The following is a 22,356-nucleotide window of genomic DNA, read 5'->3' on the forward strand; positions in this document are numbered from 1 at the left end:
AAAAATAAATAAATAACAAACGCCCAAATGCAAAACTACATTACTTCAATCAAAAACAACTTGACTTCAATCAAAAGAAAAAATTCAGTCAAAGAAAATGATTTCAAATGCTTTTTTTTGAGTTTCAAATTTATTTTTGCAGTCAAACACATTATTTTGATTGAAGTGACTTTTTTTTAATTAAAAATATATATTTTGATTGAAGCAACTTTTTTTTGATTGAATAATAAAGACACAAATATACCTCTATAGAAACCCAGCCCTCCCAGGGCTAACGTATCGTGAGTGAGTGACAGCGAGCGACATAATGCGACATAATTATGTATTAGCGCTGAGAATCTACTGCTTTAAGATGGCGGCTGTTTACTAATGCCGCCCAGTCTGTCATTTCGCATCTAGTTCTACATAGATGTGATATCTATTAGACGCATCAGACGCTACCTGCTACAACCGTAGCATGATGCAGGGGTCGTTTTTAGCAACGTCGCATTAAAAGTAGTCCGGGCAAAACGTGATGCTTAGAGCTGGCAAAATAAATGATTCCTCGAGGTGAATAAAATTACTCGGAACAGTTTTTAAACTCGAGTTACTCAAGTATTCGTTTCAGCTCTAGAAATAAATATATCAAGTAAAATGATCAAATATGTGGGAATAAATACCGTATTTTTCGGACTACAAGTCGCACCAGCCTTAAAATGCCCAACGAAGAGAAAAAAAACATATAGAAGTCGCACCAGAGTATAAGTCGCATTTTAGGGGGAAATGTACTTGATAAAATCCAACACATAGAACAGACATGTCATCTTGAAAGACAATTTAATATAAAAATACAATAGAGAACAACGTACTGAATAAGTGTACAGTGCATGAACAACCAAATGTGAATATACTGTCCTCACCAGGACGCTACGGCTCGGTCCTGGCTATTCAGCGGGCTAAACTCCCAAATGACGATGCTGGACGTCCGTATAATTTGCTGAATCAGTTTCGTCCTCGATACCAAACAGGTTCACATCAACGTAAATAAATGATAATTTGGTGCTTTTACAGCTATGACATGACACAAACGGTTAGCATGCATTCGCTAGCATTAGTGCATCGTTCAAACAACCACACAACTGGCTCTAAGTGTCCGATCGCGGGTGGAAAGCACACAACAACAACAGAAAAGATGATACACACAGGTGTTGCCTCTGTAGAGATATTTTACAAGCATAAACAACGAACGTAGGTTCATAGCCCTGTTTCTCTCTCGCTAACTCGCCCACTCAGTCAGAGCTACGTAGCTGTCTTTCTTCTTATGGCGTGTGAGTGCTGTTCTTCACGTAAACAGGTGCAAGTGCGCCCGCACGTGGGCGTGAAAGCGCCACAAACTAAAAGCATGCATTTCAACATACAAAAAATCTATAATACAATTGAACACACATTGCCAAAGGCATAACGCGAACGTGGCCATAGCTATTAAGTTATTCAGATAACTATAGCATAAAGAGTTAAGTTTACCAAACCTTCAGTATCACTCCAAAACACCAAAATAACATGTGAAATGATATCATAACGTGTTAATAATTTCACACATAAGTCGCTCCTGAGTATAAGTCGCTCCCCCAGCCAAACTATGAAAAAAAAAAAGTGACTTTTAGTCTGAAAAATACGGTATCTGTACAAATATTACTATTTCTGGTGTAGTTAATCTGCACGTGTCAACATAGTTTATTCTCAATGAAAATGTGAAAATGCCTAAATCCTAATTGGAACAATATTTTTTTGTGTCCATGAAAACACTGCATCCGATAATAATTTCAATCCGAAATCATATCAAACTAAAGAAATGTACATAGCCACTGATAGACTTGAGCACAGGTGCATGTGATAAAGAGTATCAATGACATCACGAGAAAGGGTAGGTAATATGTGATACTCAGATTTGATAGGTTGAAATAGTACTGGCATTGATAAAATGTCGCACCCCCACCCCCACCCCGTGCCAGACGGCCAATTTGTTATGGACTTTTTATGTAATTTTTCTCTGCTCATTACACATCTGAAAAATGAAGTTGTGTCCTTTTTAAATTTATTAGATTCTTTCCTTTTGTATGCACATGATAAAGGTGGTGTCTTTCCAATTAAGTTCAACGGGATACCATATTCAATCTGTATAATTGTTCAGAATAACTTTTCTTCAACAATGTAGATAAAACTTAGCATATTTGTTTATAAACCAAAGTGTTTAGAGTTTGATGTGGCTTCTATCTAACAGAATTCAAACATAAACAGTATCTAACCTGTAATATTTCGACTCGGCACGCTCTCCCCAGCAGAATTGCTGGCTGTCACCTCTGTGGAACCGGGACTGAAATTTGTCAATTGGCAAGAGAGTGCCGCAGTGGCGCAGAGCATGACGCTGCCTTCCCCTGACACATCATAGACGCTGTATCCAGTGGCGAGAACGGATGCTTCCCAGGAAAGCACGGCAGACTGAGTGCTACCACTGTATTGTACATTAAGTGGTGAACATGGCACTAGAAAATGAAGCATGACATAATGTTGACAACAAATCATAATGCATTTCTTTTTAGAACACTCAAAAGACACGTTACATTGCATTATTCTTTCATTCCCCACTAGATGGGGGTAAGCTACTAATGTAGCTACAGCTGCCCAAGCGCAGTCTGAGAGAACCAAGGTAGCCAATTTGCACCATCAGCCCTTCTGACCACAATCAACCATACATTCTCACAGGCAAGTAGGGTGAAGTACAGTATTTCGCTCAAGGATACAACACCAATGGGGACAAGTCTGAGCTGGATTTGAACTCCCGACTTTTCCATCAATGGATGTCTTGAGCAACCACTGCGCAACTGTTGCTTCAAAAAGTTAATTGTAAACAATATTAAAAAATAGCCCTGAGATTATTTTGTTGTTACCAATCATTCATTCATTATAATAATATTAATAATCATAATACCATTTCCCGAATATAACGCACACTTTTTTCCCCAAAATCAACTTGTAAAATCATGGTGCGCATTATAAATGGGTACATGGATAGAGACAGAAATATATATATATATATATATATATATACAGTGGGGAGAACAAGTATTTGATACACTGCCAATGGGTTTTCCCATTGGCAGTGTATCAAATATCAAATCTTCGTAAAGCACAGAATTTAGTTTCTTGAACTCATTTGAGTCAACGTTTATTGCAGCTCCGCAACTCGGACCATAACAAACGTAAGCATACAGACTTCCTGTGTCCGTCAACTATATTCGTGCCTCAGGAAACTCAAACCCAAATAACAGTAGTTCCTATTGTTACTGTCGTGTCAACAGCGATGAGCTCTTACGGATGTCCGACTTACGTTCTCTCTTTCATTTTACCGTATCAATCCATGGAAGAAACATTTATTCATCATGATGGAACGAGCATGTTATACAGCAGCCTTTAAAAGAAAAGTCACATCTGTTTTGTTTTCTCCTAGATTCTGGTAAGTTGGAGAAGTTGTCAAATCATATTATTACCGTAAATATTGTCAGTTTATGGTAATGTTTTGAACTACCAATGTGCTATGCTTGTGCTGTGTTTCACCAGTCAGTAAAATGACACTTCTGTATCTGTACACAAGCTCTGTTTTCTTGTATTCTTCTATTTATTGGTGCCAAAATTAGGGTGCGCCTTATAAACGGGTACAATAATTTCCCTTGATTTTACAAGTAAATTTGGGGTGCGCATTATACACGGGTACGCCTTATATTCGGGAAATTACGGTAATAACAATAATACATTTTATTTCACGGCGCCTTCCATGACACCTCTATGTCCGTATAAATCATGGGATCCCAAACCATCCCATATCCCGCAGTGGGTGCAGGATTTCTTCCAACAAAACAGGACGACACCTGTAAATTGAAGTATGTTGTGCATTTGATTGGCGCTTGTAATTTGCAATAGCAACCAATTAGCCCATACCTGTCAAGTTGTACGGTTTCGGCGTAATTTGTAAATTAAAGTGAGCACTGATTTTTAAATGTGTACGCCATACGTTCAAAATCTGTACGTTTTTCGTGCATTACCTTTGGCAACGACACAATGTGCGTTACTACGCTGGTTGAATGACGCGAGAAAAGTCAGAGAGACTGAGAGAGAAGAACAGGAGGGGGACGGAAGGGAGAGTATTGTAACACTGTTGCAAACGCGATGCTAGGCTAGGTGGCTCTGAGAGCCTACAATCTACGCCCAACTACATGCGAAATGACAGACTCGGCAGCGTTGGTAAACAGCCGCCATCTTAAAGCAGTAGACTTCTCAGAAAGGCTCTGTTGTCGTGAACCTTCTTAGCGAACCTAAGTAACTTTTTATCCAAAATACCCCTAAATCGGCAAAATCTTGACTTGAATCTATCTTTAAATGATGAAACAGTTTTAAAACTTTCACATGTCGAAAGGAGAAATAGGGCAACTAATGCAAAAACGGGAGCAATTTCAACAACGTAAGCAGTTGATTCACAACATTAAATGACTTCCAAACATAGCAAAAGTTCCTATGTTTTTTTTTCTAAATGAAAAAAAAAAACATGAAAGGTAACACCAGTTACTTTGCCAAGTAACTAATTACTCTTACGTTCAGGTAACTGAGTTACTAACTTAATTACTTTTTGGGAGAATTTGTGATTAATTAATTTTTTAAAGTAAGATTAACAACACTGGTCATAAAGATGCAGTCTGCAGGACGAAAGCGGAGATGTTATTCTGCCAATTTGTTGCCGAACACAATTTGCCTGCAACTATTGCTGATCACTTCTCAGAATTAGCTAAAGAAATGTTCCCTGACTCAAAGATTGCATCGATAAGTTAATTTTGTCAACTGACCTTTTTTTATTTATAATTGGACACACTAACGAACTACCTTCAAGTCAAACAATTGTGAGCTGAAGTGCCATGAAGTGCAGCCATCAAAAGACGATAAAAATGGCCAAAAGTGCTACATACAATTATAACAAAAGTCATTGTTAAATTTTAGTAATCATGATGTAGCTGCAGAAGGCTGCAGAGTTGTTGCATAACTATTGTGATGTGACTCTTGGATGGAGTTGTTTTGATGATACGGGGAGCAGTTTTTTGAACCAGTTGCAGTTTATGAAGAGATTTGTCAGGTAAACAAAATAATACAGAGTTAATTGGATTCAAGGCGAGATGTTACAGGGCTATGTACCAGAGTTACAGTATTCTTCGGTGTGAGAGAAGGACAGAGACGGAAGATGGAAGAAGGTGAAAAAAGCTGAATGCGTGATAATATATATGTGGAGTTGATATGAAAGTGCTATGGATGGTGACATCCAAGCTGAGGGGAAAACTGAGGAGTTGTCAATAGAAATTGAGGAGGTGTTTATTTTAGATTGTTGGTTTGGTTTTATTACTGTTAAGTTTTAGGAAATTGATGGAGAAGCAAGTACTTTACTTTCTGAAAACAGTCAGAGAAGTAAGTGGGAGGAAGAGTAGAATAAGGTTTGGTTATTTCTACCGGTTCTCCTTACGAAGGACTCGGGGGTGCTGGAGCCTATCCCAACTGACTATAGGTAGGTGACGGAGCACATCATAAACGGGTTGCCAGCTAATTGCAGGGCACGTATAGACAAAAAAAACACTTTGCAACACATAATCACACTCATGGAGAAAGGGGGTGTTCAATCATCCTACAATGCATGTTTTCAGGATGTGGAAAGGAAACAGCACTGAGCGAAAAACCACACAGGCATTGGGAGAATTTAAAAACTCCACACGGTAAAGTGGGAGGGATTAAATTAAATTCTTATACTCTGAACTGGGAAGTGTCGTCATAACCATTTGTCCACAATGCTGCAGATTTAAAACCATTTCAATCAATAATACTGCTACACAGATCAATTAAAAGTTGAATAGATGCATAATATATACCATTGTAATGGACCTGCAATGAAATTCCAGTGTAGTTCAGTTTTAAGTTTATTGTCCCCTAAGAAAGGGAAACTTGTCTTAAAGCAGGTAAGCATACAGATAACACAACAACTCATACACATACAATAAAATAACACAGACTACAATCTAAGATTCTATAGACAGTTTTGCATCTAAGTGCGAGAATTGTGCAAATTTAGCAACCAAATTGCACTGGGTAAGAAGGAGCTCTTTGTCCTGTTTGACTTAAAACAAGGGACTCTGAATCTCCTGCCTGAAGGGAGGACCTCAAACGAGCAATGAAGGGGATGATGTACACAATTCAGTATGTGTTTTGTGTATTACCTGTGACTCCAGTAAAGGCACTAGAAGGTTCACTGGTTCCAGCTGAGTTTCTCGAGCGAACCGTGAGGTTGTACAGTGTGCTGCAAGGCATTGGGGTCTCAAAGTATGGCACAGATAGCCAGTATGAAGAGAGACTCATCAGGGCTTGAGGATCATCTTGGATCTGGCCAGATATCTCTACTAAGTACTCAACATCCAAACAGTTGACTGCTTCCCATGAGGTCATGAGCCAGTGATTCTGGTCTATTTTCTGCATCCTAACATCAAGAGCATTGGGAGGACACGGAGCTGAAGGGTGAAGTACAAAGAAATCAATCAGTAATAGTCATTTGGTTGAAATATAAATCCACATTTATTTGGTTTCTACACAAAAATAAGAATACGGGGAGCCTTCGAGTTACGAACGAGTTCCGTTCCTACAATGGCGACGTAATCCGAAATTCCACTAAATCAGACTTCACTGCTAAAGTCAAAATTTAAGTAAAAAAACTAACTAAACTAACTAAAATAATTGTTATATTCGTGAACGATGACGAGAACGAAAATATTTTGTAACGAATAATTTTTTCATGACGTGATTATGACGAGCTTAAATGTGTCATGGGAGACATATATAATGCTGTATGTACATAAATATAACGAGACTAATGCCAGTTTTTGTTTTATGAGACAACGATGGGAACAAAGTGCGACAGTTTCTGTCATATGTTCACAATGCGGGACATTATCTTATTGTACATGTAGTACGTTAGCCTGAAACGTAGCAGTGTTTGGGTCATTTCACTCATGTGACATCTGCTATGCGAGCCTGCGGCCCCTCACCCCCACCACCAGTGCTTAGTATCTTCATCAAGCTAGGCTGCACTCTAGGATTGTTTGTTTTGAAACACACGGTAAGATTTGTTTTCTTATCTTAGCAAGAGAAAATATGTAGTGTTGCTTTAGCCTTTAAAGGTGTGTGCTGAGTGATCATTGCACACTAAATATAACTCGTTAGCATAGCATTTTCCTTAGCATTAACTTTAGCGTGGCGAGCATCTTCTTGAACTCTTGGACAACTTTTTTTTTTTTTTTTTTTTAAACATAAGTTCGTGGCTTCCAGGTGGGTACAGTTGACTGAAATAACTTTTAATAATATTAAAATTAATAAATTAAATGCAATTATGAGTAAGCCTCGAATAAAACGAGACGAAATTCATCTGTGGTTTCGTTAACAAAAAATTGACCAAGACAGATTTTGAAATGACTAAAATATGATTAGTAAGTATTTTCGTCCAAAAGACAAAAATTAAAAGGGCTACCAAAAACAACATTGACTAAAATATATTTAAATTGAAAAAAAATAAGATGCCGTATTTACCAATGAAGAGGTTATTTATTCCAGTGGTTTATTTGCAACCAAAAGCATGGAACAGGACTACTGTAGGCCACAGCCGATGTCAGAAAAACCAACTCGCCAACTCCTCCACCCCTCCCTCTCCCACTCGTCAGACACGTGGAGTGTTAAGGGACAGCCCAGACTCAACACATCAACATTGCATACATGCAACCCATTTTCCTAAATGACTGACTTTTAAAAGCTAAGCAGAAACTACGGCACTGAGGACCTGAATGGCGGATGAGGCACCAGCATCGTAAAGTCATAAGTTAAGGGCATCGTAACCCGAGTTCTCCCTGTATCTAGTGTTGATGCAAGCTTTACCTGCTCCTTTCTCTACAGGAACACTTAATGAACTGTTGCAGTAGCCGTCAGATGCTTCAACTGAGAAGTTGTACATGCCACCACAGTGCAGTCCTTGTATAGCGCAGGAATTGTTGGTACTGTCACAGTAAAGAGTTTCTCCACCTATTGCTTGGGCACAAGCATAATACTTTACAGCACCTTCAGCGGTGGTCCATGTTAGGATTCCAGAACTGTCTTTGCATTCAAAATCCACTGTAAGGGTAGAAGGCGCACAAGGCACTGCAAAGGAAAGAAGACCCATGTATTAAATGCTTTGAAAGCTGGGCTCTGACCTTAAATCATTCACTTCCATTTACAGAGTGAAATGTCTAATCCAATTGAACTGGGATGGATGGCAGTAATCTTACTGCCATCCATCATACTTCTACAGCTGTCAATGGCAGTGAATGAGTCAATTAGACATTCTGTCATTTGTATAAAGTACGCTGGCTATAAAATGCTACTGTGTGAAAAACAAAAAATAGAGGAGTGTAAAGAGTGTAACGGAATATGTTTCGTCCCGTACTCTCACATGTTTGAGTATACGTTTGAGTAAAAGGAAAAAAAAATCCATGTTGGAATTCGGCCTCCTTTACTCCGGGGGGCGGTAACAGTAATGGGCCTAAAGCAACAACTCAAATTATGGGGAAAAAAAGAATATGATCCAAAACAGACGAAGATTAAGTTATCATTGATCACAACTAGGAAAGTTATGGCGATTGTTTGAATGAATGAGTGGGACCTTCTAAATGCAGTATTACCAAGGGTAGGTTTGCAAAGGGATAGTAGGGACATAAAACTACCATCTCCTCAGGATGCTCAAATTGTCCCCACCAACTTTTACGCGACCTTATTTGCATTATATAATTACTTCAAGTTATATAGGTTATTTGGATTATCTTTCCATGCTGTAAGAATAGAATAAACCCAACCATTTTTGAATGAATTACAGTATTTCAATATGTTCAGACTTACATTGACCCCTTTTCACTTGCTGAATGCGCTAGTCCATTTTTTTCCCCTCAAATGCAAGTTCGATTGGGTGATGACTTGGGCGAACGCACGTTTACAGCCGGTGTTGTCAAAATTTTCACCCTGATAATATTTTTCTCCCGAAGCTTTTGTGGTGGTGAATAAGCACTCTTTAAATAAATAAGTTAAAACATAAACATATACACTTGCAACATGACTATGGCATAAATAAATGCTTGAAGAAACGGCGAAGACGTTAACAGCGAGAGATCGGCTTGCAGTTGAGTACAACCACATGGTAGGATGTGTCTGAGAAGAACTTTTCTACATGTCCGTCCATGATCAAACCTAAGTAAATATTAGATTTCTTTATGGAAAGTTCTTAGTGTTTACTTTAGAACCACTGCATCGCAGCCATTTTTAACATTACGCGCATACGCAGAACCGTTTATTTTTTGCACTCCTGGACAGTTGTGATGATTAACAAGTTTTTTTATTTTTTACTGTGTATGTTAATATAATTTGTGTTCAAATATTGCAATTTAAATTTGCTTATTAAATCCAGACACCTACTCTGAAAGTTTTCAAAATGTTTCTTTCACAGTTTTTGAAAACAAAGGCTTGAATTGAACGGTGTGCCAACTAAACCAATACATATGCACTGCAAAACCCCAACTCCTTAAAACTGGAAGAAAAATATTAATAAATTCCCTTGTTTTCCATGTAAATCTACTAGAAATAAGTGAAATTATCTGCTAGTGCTTCAACTAAATTTTACTCACTTAGATTTCTTGAAATAAGAAAAATACCTAGCTGAAAATAAGCTTAACAGACTTATTTTAAGCGAAAGGTTTGTATATTTAATATTAAATATATATTTAATATTAAAGTTGCTCAGAAATGTTCATATTTCAAGAATAGATATTGTTCAAAACATTTGAAAACATTTTTTTCTTGATTTAGATGAAAAATGACCAACTTTTAGATGAACGGCCTTAATAAGATCAAATACTGTATTAGTATTTACTTACAATAAGTGGAAGAATCTGACACATTAATTTGTTAACTAGCCTTTAACACTCTAAACAAGATTAATTAAGGTATTAATTAATTAAGATATTAATAAGAATAAGAAGAATCTTATTTCTTAAATAAGATATTTAAGAAAAAAATAGATATCAGATAAAGACGTTAAAATTAAATTTTTAATTAATTTGCAGTGTGATTTATTTTTGCAACAATGATTTAGAATATCAATTAATTAGGTTCATGTTGGTGAGAAATGTAGCCCTGACCCCCGTTCCAACATGTCTCGTCCCCGGCAAAAAGTGTAAATGCAGGTTATGCTGTTATATCATCCCTACCAATATCGAGACCAAACCTACGCCCTTGAGTTTTACTAATACTTAACTTGTATTTTTTTTATATTTTCAAGTCAGGAAATGTTTCCTTTGCTCTGGCCCTAGGCTGAAGTCATTGAAACACTGTGTATTCCCCAAGCCGAGCCCTCCTATTTTGATGCATACATTGCACTACCCTCCCCACACAATCCCATCACGGTGCTGGGTAATGGCTGCCAGCCAGGAACCTGACAGCCACAGTAATAGGGTGGTAGGTGGGTCCCACACTTTTTCTCTATGGCGTGCCTCCCGGGGCGTGGCCTCCCCTCTGCCTGGGCTGCCGGCCGCGGCAGTGGGGGGAAGTCGGGGCTCTGATCTCGCGTCGCCCCGCTACGGCTCCTCGGCGTTCTCATGCCTCCGCCTTCCCCTCTCTTCTCTGCCTGGGTATCCGCCCTGCGCTCCGTCAAGGGTTGCTGGCTGGACGCCGATGTTGCCTGCTCCGGCGAGGGACCCTGCCCTGCCCTGGGCTTGGTGGGCCGCTGGGGGTCCCGTGGCATGCTGTGCCGGTTGGGTGGCTGCGGCTGTGGCTCGTGGGTTGGGTGGGCGGACAGGGGTGGGCATGAGGTTGGTGGTGCGTCCCCTCTACCCAACCCTGAGGGCCGGTTGAGGGGAGCGCGGGGAGATCCCGAGGGGGATGACAATGGCTCCTTTTCTGGGCTGCAGGAGGAGGGATGGGCTGCACTGACACCCCGTGGCCCTAGGTTGGCGCCCGCGCGGCGTCTCCGCTCGTCTGCATGGCTGTCGCGTGTTTGGTGGGGCTCGCGCGCGGCTGGATGTGATTGGGCGCGCTCGGGTGGGGGTCCCGGTGTCGGGATTGGAAGTGGACGGCGACATAGGCTCAGTTGCCAACGGGCTTACACTCACAAGGGGTTCAGACGAATACTGGGTTCTAGATCCCAGAGCTAATTTGTGTACATTCTACCCCTCCCAATCACTAGCTTACAGACTTCCCCAAGCCCCTCCCCTTCTTTCCCTGGTCAATACGCCCCCCACAGAGTGTCAACCGGAAATACATCTAGCTGACGATAGCACCAACATATTAATAATTAGTGTAGGCGTTCAATGTATTTGTTGTTGTGTGTTTCTTTTCTTTCTTTTGTTTCTTTTCTTCTATTCCCTGATTACCCCTTCCTGCTCGCTGCTTTATCATAATAAACGAGGTATGTTGAATGATCAAAATGGGAGTATGTCATACTCTCAATGTGAAACATTAAAACTGTTCAGACCAAACGGACACTTAGACTTCCATTCTCCGTGTCAAACAGCTGAACAGAACAGGTTTAAAAAAAAAAAAACACTGTATTTTTTGCATTATTTCAAGAGATGCTAATAAATAAAGTTACCAATGTTGCCAGCTGGCGAGTTGTACCCAACTATAACTGTTACCTGATTGGATCCCTACAAAAAAAAAAAAGTGTGTTGTCAATTTTTGCACATACAGTGAAGAAAATAAGTATTTGAACACTCTGCGATTTTGCAAGTTCTCCCACTTAGAAATCATGGAGGGGTCTGAAATTTTCATCATAGATGCATGTCCACTGTGAGAGAGGAAATCTAAAAAGAAAAATCCAGAAATCACAATATTTGATTTTTTTAACGATTTATTTGTGTGATACAGCTGCAAATAAGTATTTGAACACCTGTGAAAATGAATGTTAATATTTGGTACAGTAGCTTTTGTTTGCAATTACGGAGGTTAAACATTTCCTGTAGTTTTTCACCAGGTTTGCACACACTGCAGGAGGGATCTTGGCCCACTCCTCCGCACAGATCTTCTCTAGATCAGTCAGGTTTCTGGGCTCTCGCTGAGAAACATGGAGTTTAATCTCGCTACAAATTCGGGTTTAAGTCTGGAGACTGGCTAAGCCATGCTAGAACCTTGATATGCTTCTTACAGAGCCACTCCTTGGTTTTCCTGGCTGTGTGCTTCGGGTCATTGTCATGTTGGAAGACCCAGCTACGACCCATCTTCACTGATCTGACTGAAGAAAAGAGGTTGTTCCCCAAAATTTCACAATAGAGGGCCCCATTCATCCTCTCTTTTATACAGTGCACTCGTCCTGTCCCATGCGCAGAAAAACACCCCCAAAGCATGATGCTACCACCCCCATGCTTCAGGGTAGGGATGGTGTTCTTGCGATAGTATTCATCATTCTTCTTCTTACAAACACGGTTAGTGGAATTATGACCAAATTGTTCTATTTTTTTTCACATCTGACCACAAAACTTGCTCCCATGAGTCCTCCGTATCATCCAAATGATTAGAAGCAAACTTAAGACGGGCCTTGACATGTGCTGGTTTAAGCAGGGGAACCTTTCGCGCCATGCATGATTTCAAACCATGACGTCTTAAGTGGATTACTATTTGGAAACGGTGGTCCCAGCTCTTTTCAGGTCATTGACCAACTCCTGTTGTGTAGTTCTGGGCTGATTCCTCACCTTTTGTAGGATCATTGAGATTCCACGAGGTGATATCATACATGGGGCTCCACTCCGATTGAGATTGACTGTCATGTTTAGCTTCTTCCATTTTGTAATGATTGCTCCAACAGTGGACCTTTTTTCACCAAGCTGCTTGGCAATTGCTCTGTAGCCCTTTCCAGCCTTGTGGAGGTGTACAATTTTGTATCTGGCATCTTTGGACAGCTCTTTTCTCTTGGCCATGTTACAAGTTTGAGTCTGACTGATTGTTTGGGGTGGACAGGTGTCTTTATGTCGCTATCGACCTCAAACAGGTGCATCTGATTCTGGAAATACATGGAGTGGAGTCGGACCTTTAATAGAAGGACTAACAGGTCTTTCAGGGTCAGAATTCTATGTTCAAATACTTATTTGCAGCTGTATCACACAATAAACTGTTTTAAAAAATCATGCATTGTGATTTCAGGATGTTTCTTTTTAGGTTATCTCTCTCACAGTGGACATGCACCTAAGATAAAAATTTCAGACTCCTGCATGATTTGTAAGTTGGAGAACTTGCAAAATAGCAGGGTGTTCAAATACTTACTTTCTTCACCGTAAACTGTGAATTAAAGCATATTAGAACATTTGAAAACACAAATTTACAAATTTGATGTTTTCAATTAATTCTTTTACTTTAATTAATAAGAGTTGCTTTTTAGTTTTAACGAATAGAACAAACTTTAACTTTCAAATGCTGTGATTTAGGAAAAAAAAAAAAAAATCGGGTTACTCAATTGTACTGTACTGTTACCAAATCGTGATCCCTGTACTCAGGTATGTACCAAACCTTGATTTTTGTGTACTGTTAAACAGTTCTGTGACTGTTTAAACGGAACAAACCTTTACACACAATGTTCAGGAAGGGCATTTGCATATTTTCTTATTTGGCTAACACACTGTGATACAGTTGGCTCAGTAGAAATGAAAGATTAGCTTATTTGTTCACCTGTTCTAAAAGATGCAGTGGTTAGTTCACTGGTGCAGTTTTCTCCACTGGCAGTGACGCTCAAGTTATAAAATTGGCCGCAGCGTAGATCAGCGAGGGTGCAGTTATTCACAGAGGTTTTGCAGGTTGCAACATGTCCATCTTTACCAGTAGCTGTCAACAGATATGACGTGGCCACAGGAGAGTGGGCCCATCTCACTGTGGCTCCATTGTCCTCGCAAGCAGATGTCACAGTCACATTGTTTGGTGCGCAGGGAACTGAATATAAAGAATAAATCTATTGACATTTACATCAAGTGCTGTTGCTAAAGGTTGAGTTTCACCTTTCATGCCTAACTGTACCTGTTTTGATCATTGTAGGTGGACTCCTAAGGCTGCTGCACTTATCAGAAGAAGCTGATACAATTATGGTGTATTGCATATCACAGCCAACATTCTGGAGTTCACAAGAAGTAGAGGTGCTGTTGCAGGAAATTATGGATTGGTCATTGCCTTCAGCCGTCACTACGTAAAAGGGTGTCTCGTTGGACATCTCCCATTCGACGAGGATGCTGTCACTGTAGCAGTGTTTCACTGTGTTGATTGAAGTAAGGGCGCAAGGACCTGCAAGACACAACACATTAGATGTGCCAGAAACGTATTTTGTCAGTGCATTTATTTTATGTACTGTGGACCCTCATGAGAGGAGCACAATTTGTTAAACGACCAAGCGTGTATCAAATGTATGTATTTTTATTTCTTTTTATATATGATATATTTTATTATTTATTTATTTATTATATATTTTTTATTAAATGTATTTTCTCCATAAGAATTCCATTTAAAGAGAGCAACACTTCCCATTCAACCGCTAAATAATAATTAAAGGTATCATTTTAAGGCTAAGTAATCTGAAAAAGAAATTCAAAGTATAAAAACATCCATCCATCCATCCATCCATCCATTATCTACTGCTCAATCCGGGGTCGGGTCGTGGAGGCAGCAGCTTTAGCAGGGAAACTTAGACTTCCCTCTCCCCAGCCACTTCAACCAGCTCCTCCAATGGGATGCTCCCAGGCCAGCCAAGAGAATAAGTCTCTCCAGCATGTCCTGGGTGGTCCCAGGGGGGCCTCCCACCAGTGGGACATGCCTGAAACACCTCTCTATGGAGGCAACCAGGAGGCATCTGAACCAAAATCCAAATCAGCTGGCTTCAAATCAGCTGGCTCATCTTGATGCAGAGCAGTAGCGGCTCGACCCCGAGTCTCTCCAGATGACTGAGCGTCTCACCCTATCTCTTAGGGAAAGCCCGGAAAACCTGCGGAGGAAACTCATTTCGGCTGCTTGTATCCGCTATTGCGGTCACGACCCACAGCTCGTGACCATCGGTGAGGGTGGGAACGTAGATTGACTGGTAAATCCAGAGCTTCGCTTTTTGGCTCATTCACCACTACGGACTGGTGCAGAGTCCGCATCTTTGCAGAAGTTGCAACAATCCGCCTGCCAATATCCTGCTCCCTCCTACCCTCACTAGTGAACAACACCCTAAGATACTTGAACTCCTCCACTCGGGGTAGGATCTCATCCCCGACCCGGAGAGGGCGCGCCACCCTTTTCCGACTGAGGACAATGGTCTCCGACTTGGAGGTGTCAAAAAGGCCCACTAGGCCTCTCTCTTCAGCTTGACAGCATTCCGCACCGCTGGTGTCCACCAGCCACAACAGGCTCCAACCACCTTATGGCAACAGCTCCGATTGGCTGCCTTAACAAAGGAGGCGCGGAACATTGCCCACTCGGACTCAATGTCCCCAAATTCCTCCGAGACAGGGGAGTTCTGCCGGAGGTGGGTGTTGAAACTTGGATTCTGCCAGATGTTTCAAGCAGACCCCCACAGTACATTTGGGTCCGAGAGGTCTGAACAGCATCTTCCCCCACCACTGGAGCAAACACACATCAGTTGACAGCTCCACCCCTTTTCACTCAAGTGTCCAAAATATGTGGCCGCAATCCGATGACATGACTACAAAGTCGTCCTAGGGCATCCTCGTGCCAAGTGCACATATGGACACCCCTATGTTTGAAAATGGTGTTCGTTATGGACCATCCATGACAAGTACAGAAGTCCAATAACAGAACACCGCTCGGGTTTTGATCGGGGCCCGTAAGTATAAAAACAATTTATTTACATACAAGCACTTGCCAGATTGTACAACTTGAACGCTTATACTCTTGACAAAGATTACTGACACACACTCTATATTCATGTTTTTGTTTTTTTTTTGCTTTGTTTCAATTCTTTCATTCTTTTCTTTTTCTGACCACCGTCTTTGGTCGCCATTTTCTTAGGGAGCATGGTTAATGTTCACTTGTAAGGACCAAATGATTAAAATGCACTTCGATACAAAATTAGACAACGACAATGAGCGGCAGATGGTGGATTGTGTTGACGCGAGATGCTAAAATGCCCCATAGCAGGATGCCGAGACCCTTGGAGAGACAAAGCAAAAGAGAGCTTGCATGCCCCCTGGCAGGACACCGAGGCACTTGGACACACTAATCGAGAGAGAGGCTTTTCTGGTGCTCATGAGGTGAAAATTTGCTAGCAAAATCAAATTAATTTTCTCTCGTGATGATGGGCATATTGTGGAAAAACTTGTGAGGTGCTCGTATCATGAGGGTCCACTGTAGTTCTTTATATTAGGTCATTAATCAATAAATCCTACTCGGACCCTGACATAGCGCACACACTGACAGGAAATAATGGTGTGTGAATGCATTCTCTGGGTTGTTTTAGCATGTACAGTATTCAATATGAGAACAGATACTACATTGGTTTGACTGAAGAGCAAGTTTGTGCAGCCGATGGAGCTAGATGTGCAGTGATGTTCTCACAAAAGCTACAATTGTGGCTTGCGTGGGTACCGACTGTCAGGTATTGTTCTCCCTTACACACAGGCTCTTTACCACCTCTGGTAATACAAAAAATTGAGCTATTTAAGAGTCAAGTACAGGTTATTATTACCTGTACCATATTATACCATATTATTATAGTCTGAATGAACGGTATCAATTTGATTCATTTCTTAGTGTGTTTCAGCATACCTGTTTCAAGTGCAAAGGATGAGCTGTGATTGCTGTGGCACTGGTTGTTGACAGCAGTCACGTGGAAGGTGTAGTGGGTCCCACATTTCAGATCTGGAACATTACATGAAGAGGACGTGGAGGTACAGGTGGAGTTGTGACCTCCACCACCTTGAGCCAACACAAAGTAACTGAGAGCTCCTTCAGATACGTTCCATGACATCCAGGCAGAGTTGGTGACACAGTCTAGATGTCCGTGTATGGTAATAGGCATGCATGGAGCTACAAAGAAATGGTCCTGCTTAATTGGAATCGTTACAGCACAAATGATATACTGTACAGTAAAAAGCTATTTATGCATGATGGTAAAATAAGGTTTAGTTTTCATCAGAAAAAGTGACCAACTGTGTAGGAGTTTTGTATTTGTATTTCTTCAGTAACTCCTGTGCCAATAACATGTTTACCATTTACATGTTTAGATTATGGGAAACATATTTTTGATGGGAACTTAGCATGTAATGCAAAAGCTACCATATATAATATTCCTTTTTTTTTTTTTTTTTTTTTTTTAAATGGCGTCTTTGGCGCGCCGCCCAGCAAAATAACGTTTGACCCTCCGACACCATTCATACACCAAAACAACTGTAATTCTCATGCGCTGCGGGCTCCTTTTTGTTGGGCACTCCACAAATGACCATTTACCGTGGTCTCCAACCTTTTTATACACCACGGACTGGTGTAACATTGGCCTTTTTTTCACAGACCGGCAATGTGTGGCAGAAAATTACAGTCAATATAAAATAAAACGACAGGCCTAAGAATGAACATTAAGTGCAGGCAAAATGTAACTTACCATTGACTCAGTCTTTTTATAACAATGTGTTATCTCCAATTGTGAAATGTTTCTCGGTTTTAGCAATACGGTTCGCCACGACGTATGATGCTCTCAGTGCATTTGCTTTTGTTGCTTCATTTGCTAGCTTTTAGCCACATTTATGCAGAATGGACTTGGTTGCAGGCTTCTTTTCTGGCTCAGCAGGTGGCCTTTTCCCCGTGAAAACGCTGTCTAAAAGTCACTGCCAGCAGCACAAATCCAACAGTAGCAACGTTACTGTTTATATTGACTGACGCCCGGCTGCAAACACCCTAGTAAGTGTGGCCAACCACTAGAGGGCGACGTACACACCTCTATTCACATTAATATAGCTGTGTCAAGAGGTCGTCAAAAAGTTTGTCATTATTTCTCTGCGGCCCGGTAGCAAATGCGCCACGGACCAGTACCGGTCCCCAGCCCGGTGGTTGGGGATCCTGCCTCAGATGACGGGGTAAATGTGCAGTATGCCATTAATACATTCTATTCCGTTTACCTGAATATATCTCAACAGCTGGGCTGGCCTCGCCCTTGCAGCCATTTTTTACTGACACCACAGTCACGTTGTAGCACGCTCCACATGGTAGATTTTCAAAAGAACAGACGGTGCCAGTCGTGTTGCAGAACAGTCGTGCCCCACTGTGGCTCATTGCATCTACTTGATAATAATGGGCATCAGGGTTGAGGGACCAGGACACAGATATGACACCCTCATCACAATGTGCGTAGACAGACACATCATGAGGTGGACAAGGAGCTGCATGGCGGCAAGCGAGATATAACAAAGAATGAGCGTGAAAATATATATTTAAGTTACAATAATTCATAGACAGGCAGTTCTGATTGAATAATTCTGCCCATAGACTTCATAATGGTATTGATGGGTCAGAACGGTCATGCGCTGCACCTCACCTTCATGTAGGGGGCCGCCCACATCAAGAGGAGCTATTCACAAACACGCACGCTGCGATCTAACGCCGGATTTCTGTTGAAAAAGTACGAAAGCTGTACCGCATACAAACAGGAAGGAGTGTCTCAGGAGTGATTTGTTCGAAGATTCAAGGTAATTATTATAATTTTCGTACCATGCATGCATTTTGATACGTTGTGAAAAATCAATGGGAGAAATAAGCCGCTACTGCATTGGCATCCTAGTTCGCAATATTGACATAAAATGTATGCTAACCGCACGTTTTTTTTTCTGCTTTTAACCAAGACTCGAGACTGTTTTACGTCCATATCTGTAAGTAATTCGGGCATTCAAAAGAATCTTGACAGAAAAAGCTCTGTTTACATAAGGCGGCCGCTAGTTTTTTTCTGCTTTTAACCAAGAATCGAGACCGTTTTACGTCCATATCTATAAAGAATTCGGGGATTTAAGCATTTATTCACAAGAATTTTCACCGGAAAAGCTCTGTTTACTTAAGGCGGCCGCTAGCTACATTAAACTAACACACTAGCATTGTACTTCGACATATTTACGTAAAATAAATGCTAACTGCACGGTTTGTTTGCTTTTAACCAAGAATTGAGACTGTTTTACGTCCATATCTATAAAGAATTCGGGGATGTACGCGTTTATTCACAAGAATTTTCAACAAAAAAAGTTCTTTGTCTGTGATTCCACTCGGTCAGCGTTGACGGCCTCGCCAACAATGTACCCCATCAATACATTGTGAAGTCTATGTTCTGCCTTTGCGTTTCTTCACAGTACCTGTCTGCACAAATGTTGTCTCACTTTCCACACTGGAACAGGACTCATCTTGGCCAAATACGCTTACATTATAGGTTTGTCCACACTGCAGCTCGCTCATATTGCAATAAGTCATACTGTTGTGACACTGAGTCCGGTGGCTCCTATCTGAATTAACACCCACAGCAAGGTAGGAGACCGCTCCACTGGCTGGCTCCCAAGTCACAGCAAGAGAGTTTGAATGGCATTGTAGAGAAACTTTAACATGGGTTGGCCTGCAAGGTACTAGAAGAGAGAAGAAGTGGTATGGCTGAATTAGTTTGCTATTCAAATACTGTGAAAGTGCAAATCGTAAATGCTCTTCAAAGCTACCTGACCGCAGGTTGAGGTAGGTGCTAATGTTATCGCAGCGTCCATCCTGAGCGGTCACTGTCAGGTTGTAGAGCTCACCACAATGCATATCAGGTAGCTGACATCTGGACCTTATGTTTTCACATTCAATCTTATGGCCATTAAGTCCAAATGCTTGTAGCATGTAAGAAGACAAGCCCTCATCTTCTTGCCAAGACACAACACCTGTGTTGTTACGGCACAACATCTCTGCCGTTATCATCTGTGGCATACAGGGCACTACAAACACAGGTGGAAATAAATGATGAAGAATTCATGTTTCAAAAGATTGCCTAAATATGCGACCAAATTTTTGGCCAAATTCAACATTTCTCTTGTGCTACTTCATACTTTGCCTCACACAGTATGTGCGGATTGTTATAGTAAATTGGGGCACTTTCACATTAGACCAAGACAGGGGTCGGCAACCCAAATTTTTGAAAGAGCCATATTGGAGGGGGAAAAAAAAAAAAATTGTCTGGAGCTGCAAAAAATTGATAGCCTTATATTATAAGCCTTATAATGAAGGCAACACATGCTCTATGTATCTATATTAGCCTACTCTTAAAATGACTAAATTAGCTACAAATACATAATGAGCTTTTATTAGCAGGGCATCCAATAGAGAATGACGCCCCACATGATTACTCTGTTGTATGATTATAGTATAAATGAATTAGAAGAATGTTTGAGTCATGTTTGTCCTCCTACAGAAACCATATTAAAACTAAAAATATAATTCCCTGCCCCATCTTTTTCCATTTTCAAAGATTTTTGAAAACGCTCCAGGGAGCCACTAGGGCAGCGCTAAAGAGCCGTATGCGGCTCTAGAGCCGCAGGCTGCTCACCGCCAGACCAAGAGGACCAGAGTCCAGTTGGAGAGCTTCCTCACAAAAGCCGTGCAATGGACTTGTTAAAAAGTTTCAGTATTCACACTGCGCCAACTGAACTTTCCGAGTAGCATCACGTGGACGAAAGTCGCATTCATTGATTGCACAAATTTTGAAGAGGAAATGCCTACCTCCTGGGAAGGGAGGGAGCGTGGAGCGCACAGCGTGGTGCTGTGATGCTACACGTAAATGTTGAAAGCGCACCCTGCTCCGCTTCCATTCACAAGCGAAACAGAATGCGCTTAAAGCAGATCAAGACCCACGATTTTTGAGCAGAGCCGAGTTTACAGTGGGGCAAATAAGTATTTAGTCAACCACCAATTGTGCAAGTTCTCCTAATTGAAAAGATTAGAGAGGCCTGTAATTGTTGAAATGGGTAAACCTCAGCCATGAGAGACAGAATGGGGGAAAAAAAATTAACAGAAAATCACATTGTTTGATTTTTAAATAATTTATTTCCAAATTAGAGTGGAAAATAAGTATTTGGTCACCTACAAAAAAGAAAGATTTCTGGCTGTCAAAGAGGTCTAACTTCTTCTAACGAGGTCTAACGAGGCTCCATTCGTTACCTGTATTAATGGCACCTGTTTTAACTCATTATTGGTATAAAAGACACCTGTCCACAATCTCAGTCGGTCACACTCCAAACTCCACTATGGCCAAGACCAAAGAGCTGTCGAAGGACACTAGAGACAAAATTGTAGACCTGCACCAGGCTGGGAAGACTGAATCTGCAATAGGTAAAACGCTTGGTGTAAAGAAATCAACTGTGTGAGCAATTATTAGAAAATGGAAGACATACAAGACCACTGATAAGCTCCCTTGATCTGGGGCTCCATGCAAGATTTCACCCCGTGGCGTCAAAATGATAACAAGAACGGTGAGCAAAAATCCCAGAACCACATGGGGGGACCTAGTGAATGACCTACAGAGAGCTGGGACCACAGTAACAAGGGCTACTATCAGTAACACAATGCGCCGCCAGGGGCTCAAATCCTGCACTGCCAGACATGTCCCACTCCTGAACCCAATACACGTCCAGGCCCGTCTGCGGTTTGCTAGAGAGCATTTGGATGATCCAGGAGAGGACTGGGAGAATGTTTTATGGTCAGATGAAACAAAAATAGAACTTCTTGGTAGAAACACAGGTTCTCGTGTTTGGAGGAGAAAGAATACTGAATTGCATCCGAATAACTCCATACCCACTGTGAAGCATGGGGGTGGAAACATGGGGATGGAAACAACAAACCAGGACGACTGATCTGTGTAAAGGAAAGAATGAATGGGGCAATGTATCGAGAGATTTTGATTGAAAATCTCCTTCCATCAGCAAGGGCATTGAAGATGAGACATGGCTGGGTCTTTTAGCATGACAATGATCCCAAACACACAGCCAGGGCAACAAAGTAGTGGCTTTGTAAGAAGCATTTCAAGGTCCTGGAGTGGCCTAGCCAGTCTCCAGATCTCAACACCATAGAAAATCTGTGGAGGGAGTCGAAGGTCCGTGTTGCCCAACGACAGCCCCAAAACATCACTGCTCTAGAGGAGATCTGCATGGGGGAATGGGCCAAAATACCAGCAACAGTGTGTGAAAAGCTTGTGAAGAGTTACAGAAAACGTTTGGCCTCCGTTATTGCCAACAAAGGGTACATAACAAAGTACTG

At 41.2% G+C, this 22,356-nt stretch overlaps 1 protein-coding gene across 1 annotated transcript in view; it reads right to left on the reverse strand.

Annotated features, from left to right (window-relative positions):
- Positions 1-22,356, reverse strand: part of LOC130918998 (uncharacterized) — a 103,533-nt gene that overhangs the window by 8,263 nt on the left and 72,914 nt on the right. The window contains exons 45-53 of the mRNA XM_057841346.1: positions 19,785-20,042; positions 19,434-19,697; positions 18,216-18,476; positions 16,870-17,130; positions 14,131-14,391; positions 13,789-14,046; positions 7,987-8,247; positions 6,285-6,572; positions 2,286-2,522 (exon numbers count right to left, since the gene is read on the reverse strand). Coding sequence (XP_057697329.1) covers positions 2,286-2,522; positions 6,285-6,572; positions 7,987-8,247; positions 13,789-14,046; positions 14,131-14,391; positions 16,870-17,130; positions 18,216-18,476; positions 19,434-19,697; positions 19,785-20,042 — 2,349 coding nt within the window. The remainder of the gene's footprint in view (positions 1-2,285; positions 2,523-6,284; positions 6,573-7,986; positions 8,248-13,788; positions 14,047-14,130; positions 14,392-16,869; positions 17,131-18,215; positions 18,477-19,433; positions 19,698-19,784; positions 20,043-22,356) is intronic.

The sequence above is a fragment of the Corythoichthys intestinalis genome, chromosome 7, assembly GCF_030265065.1.
Source record: "Corythoichthys intestinalis isolate RoL2023-P3 chromosome 7, ASM3026506v1, whole genome shotgun sequence".
NCBI lineage: Eukaryota > Metazoa > Chordata > Actinopteri > Syngnathiformes > Syngnathidae > Corythoichthys > Corythoichthys intestinalis.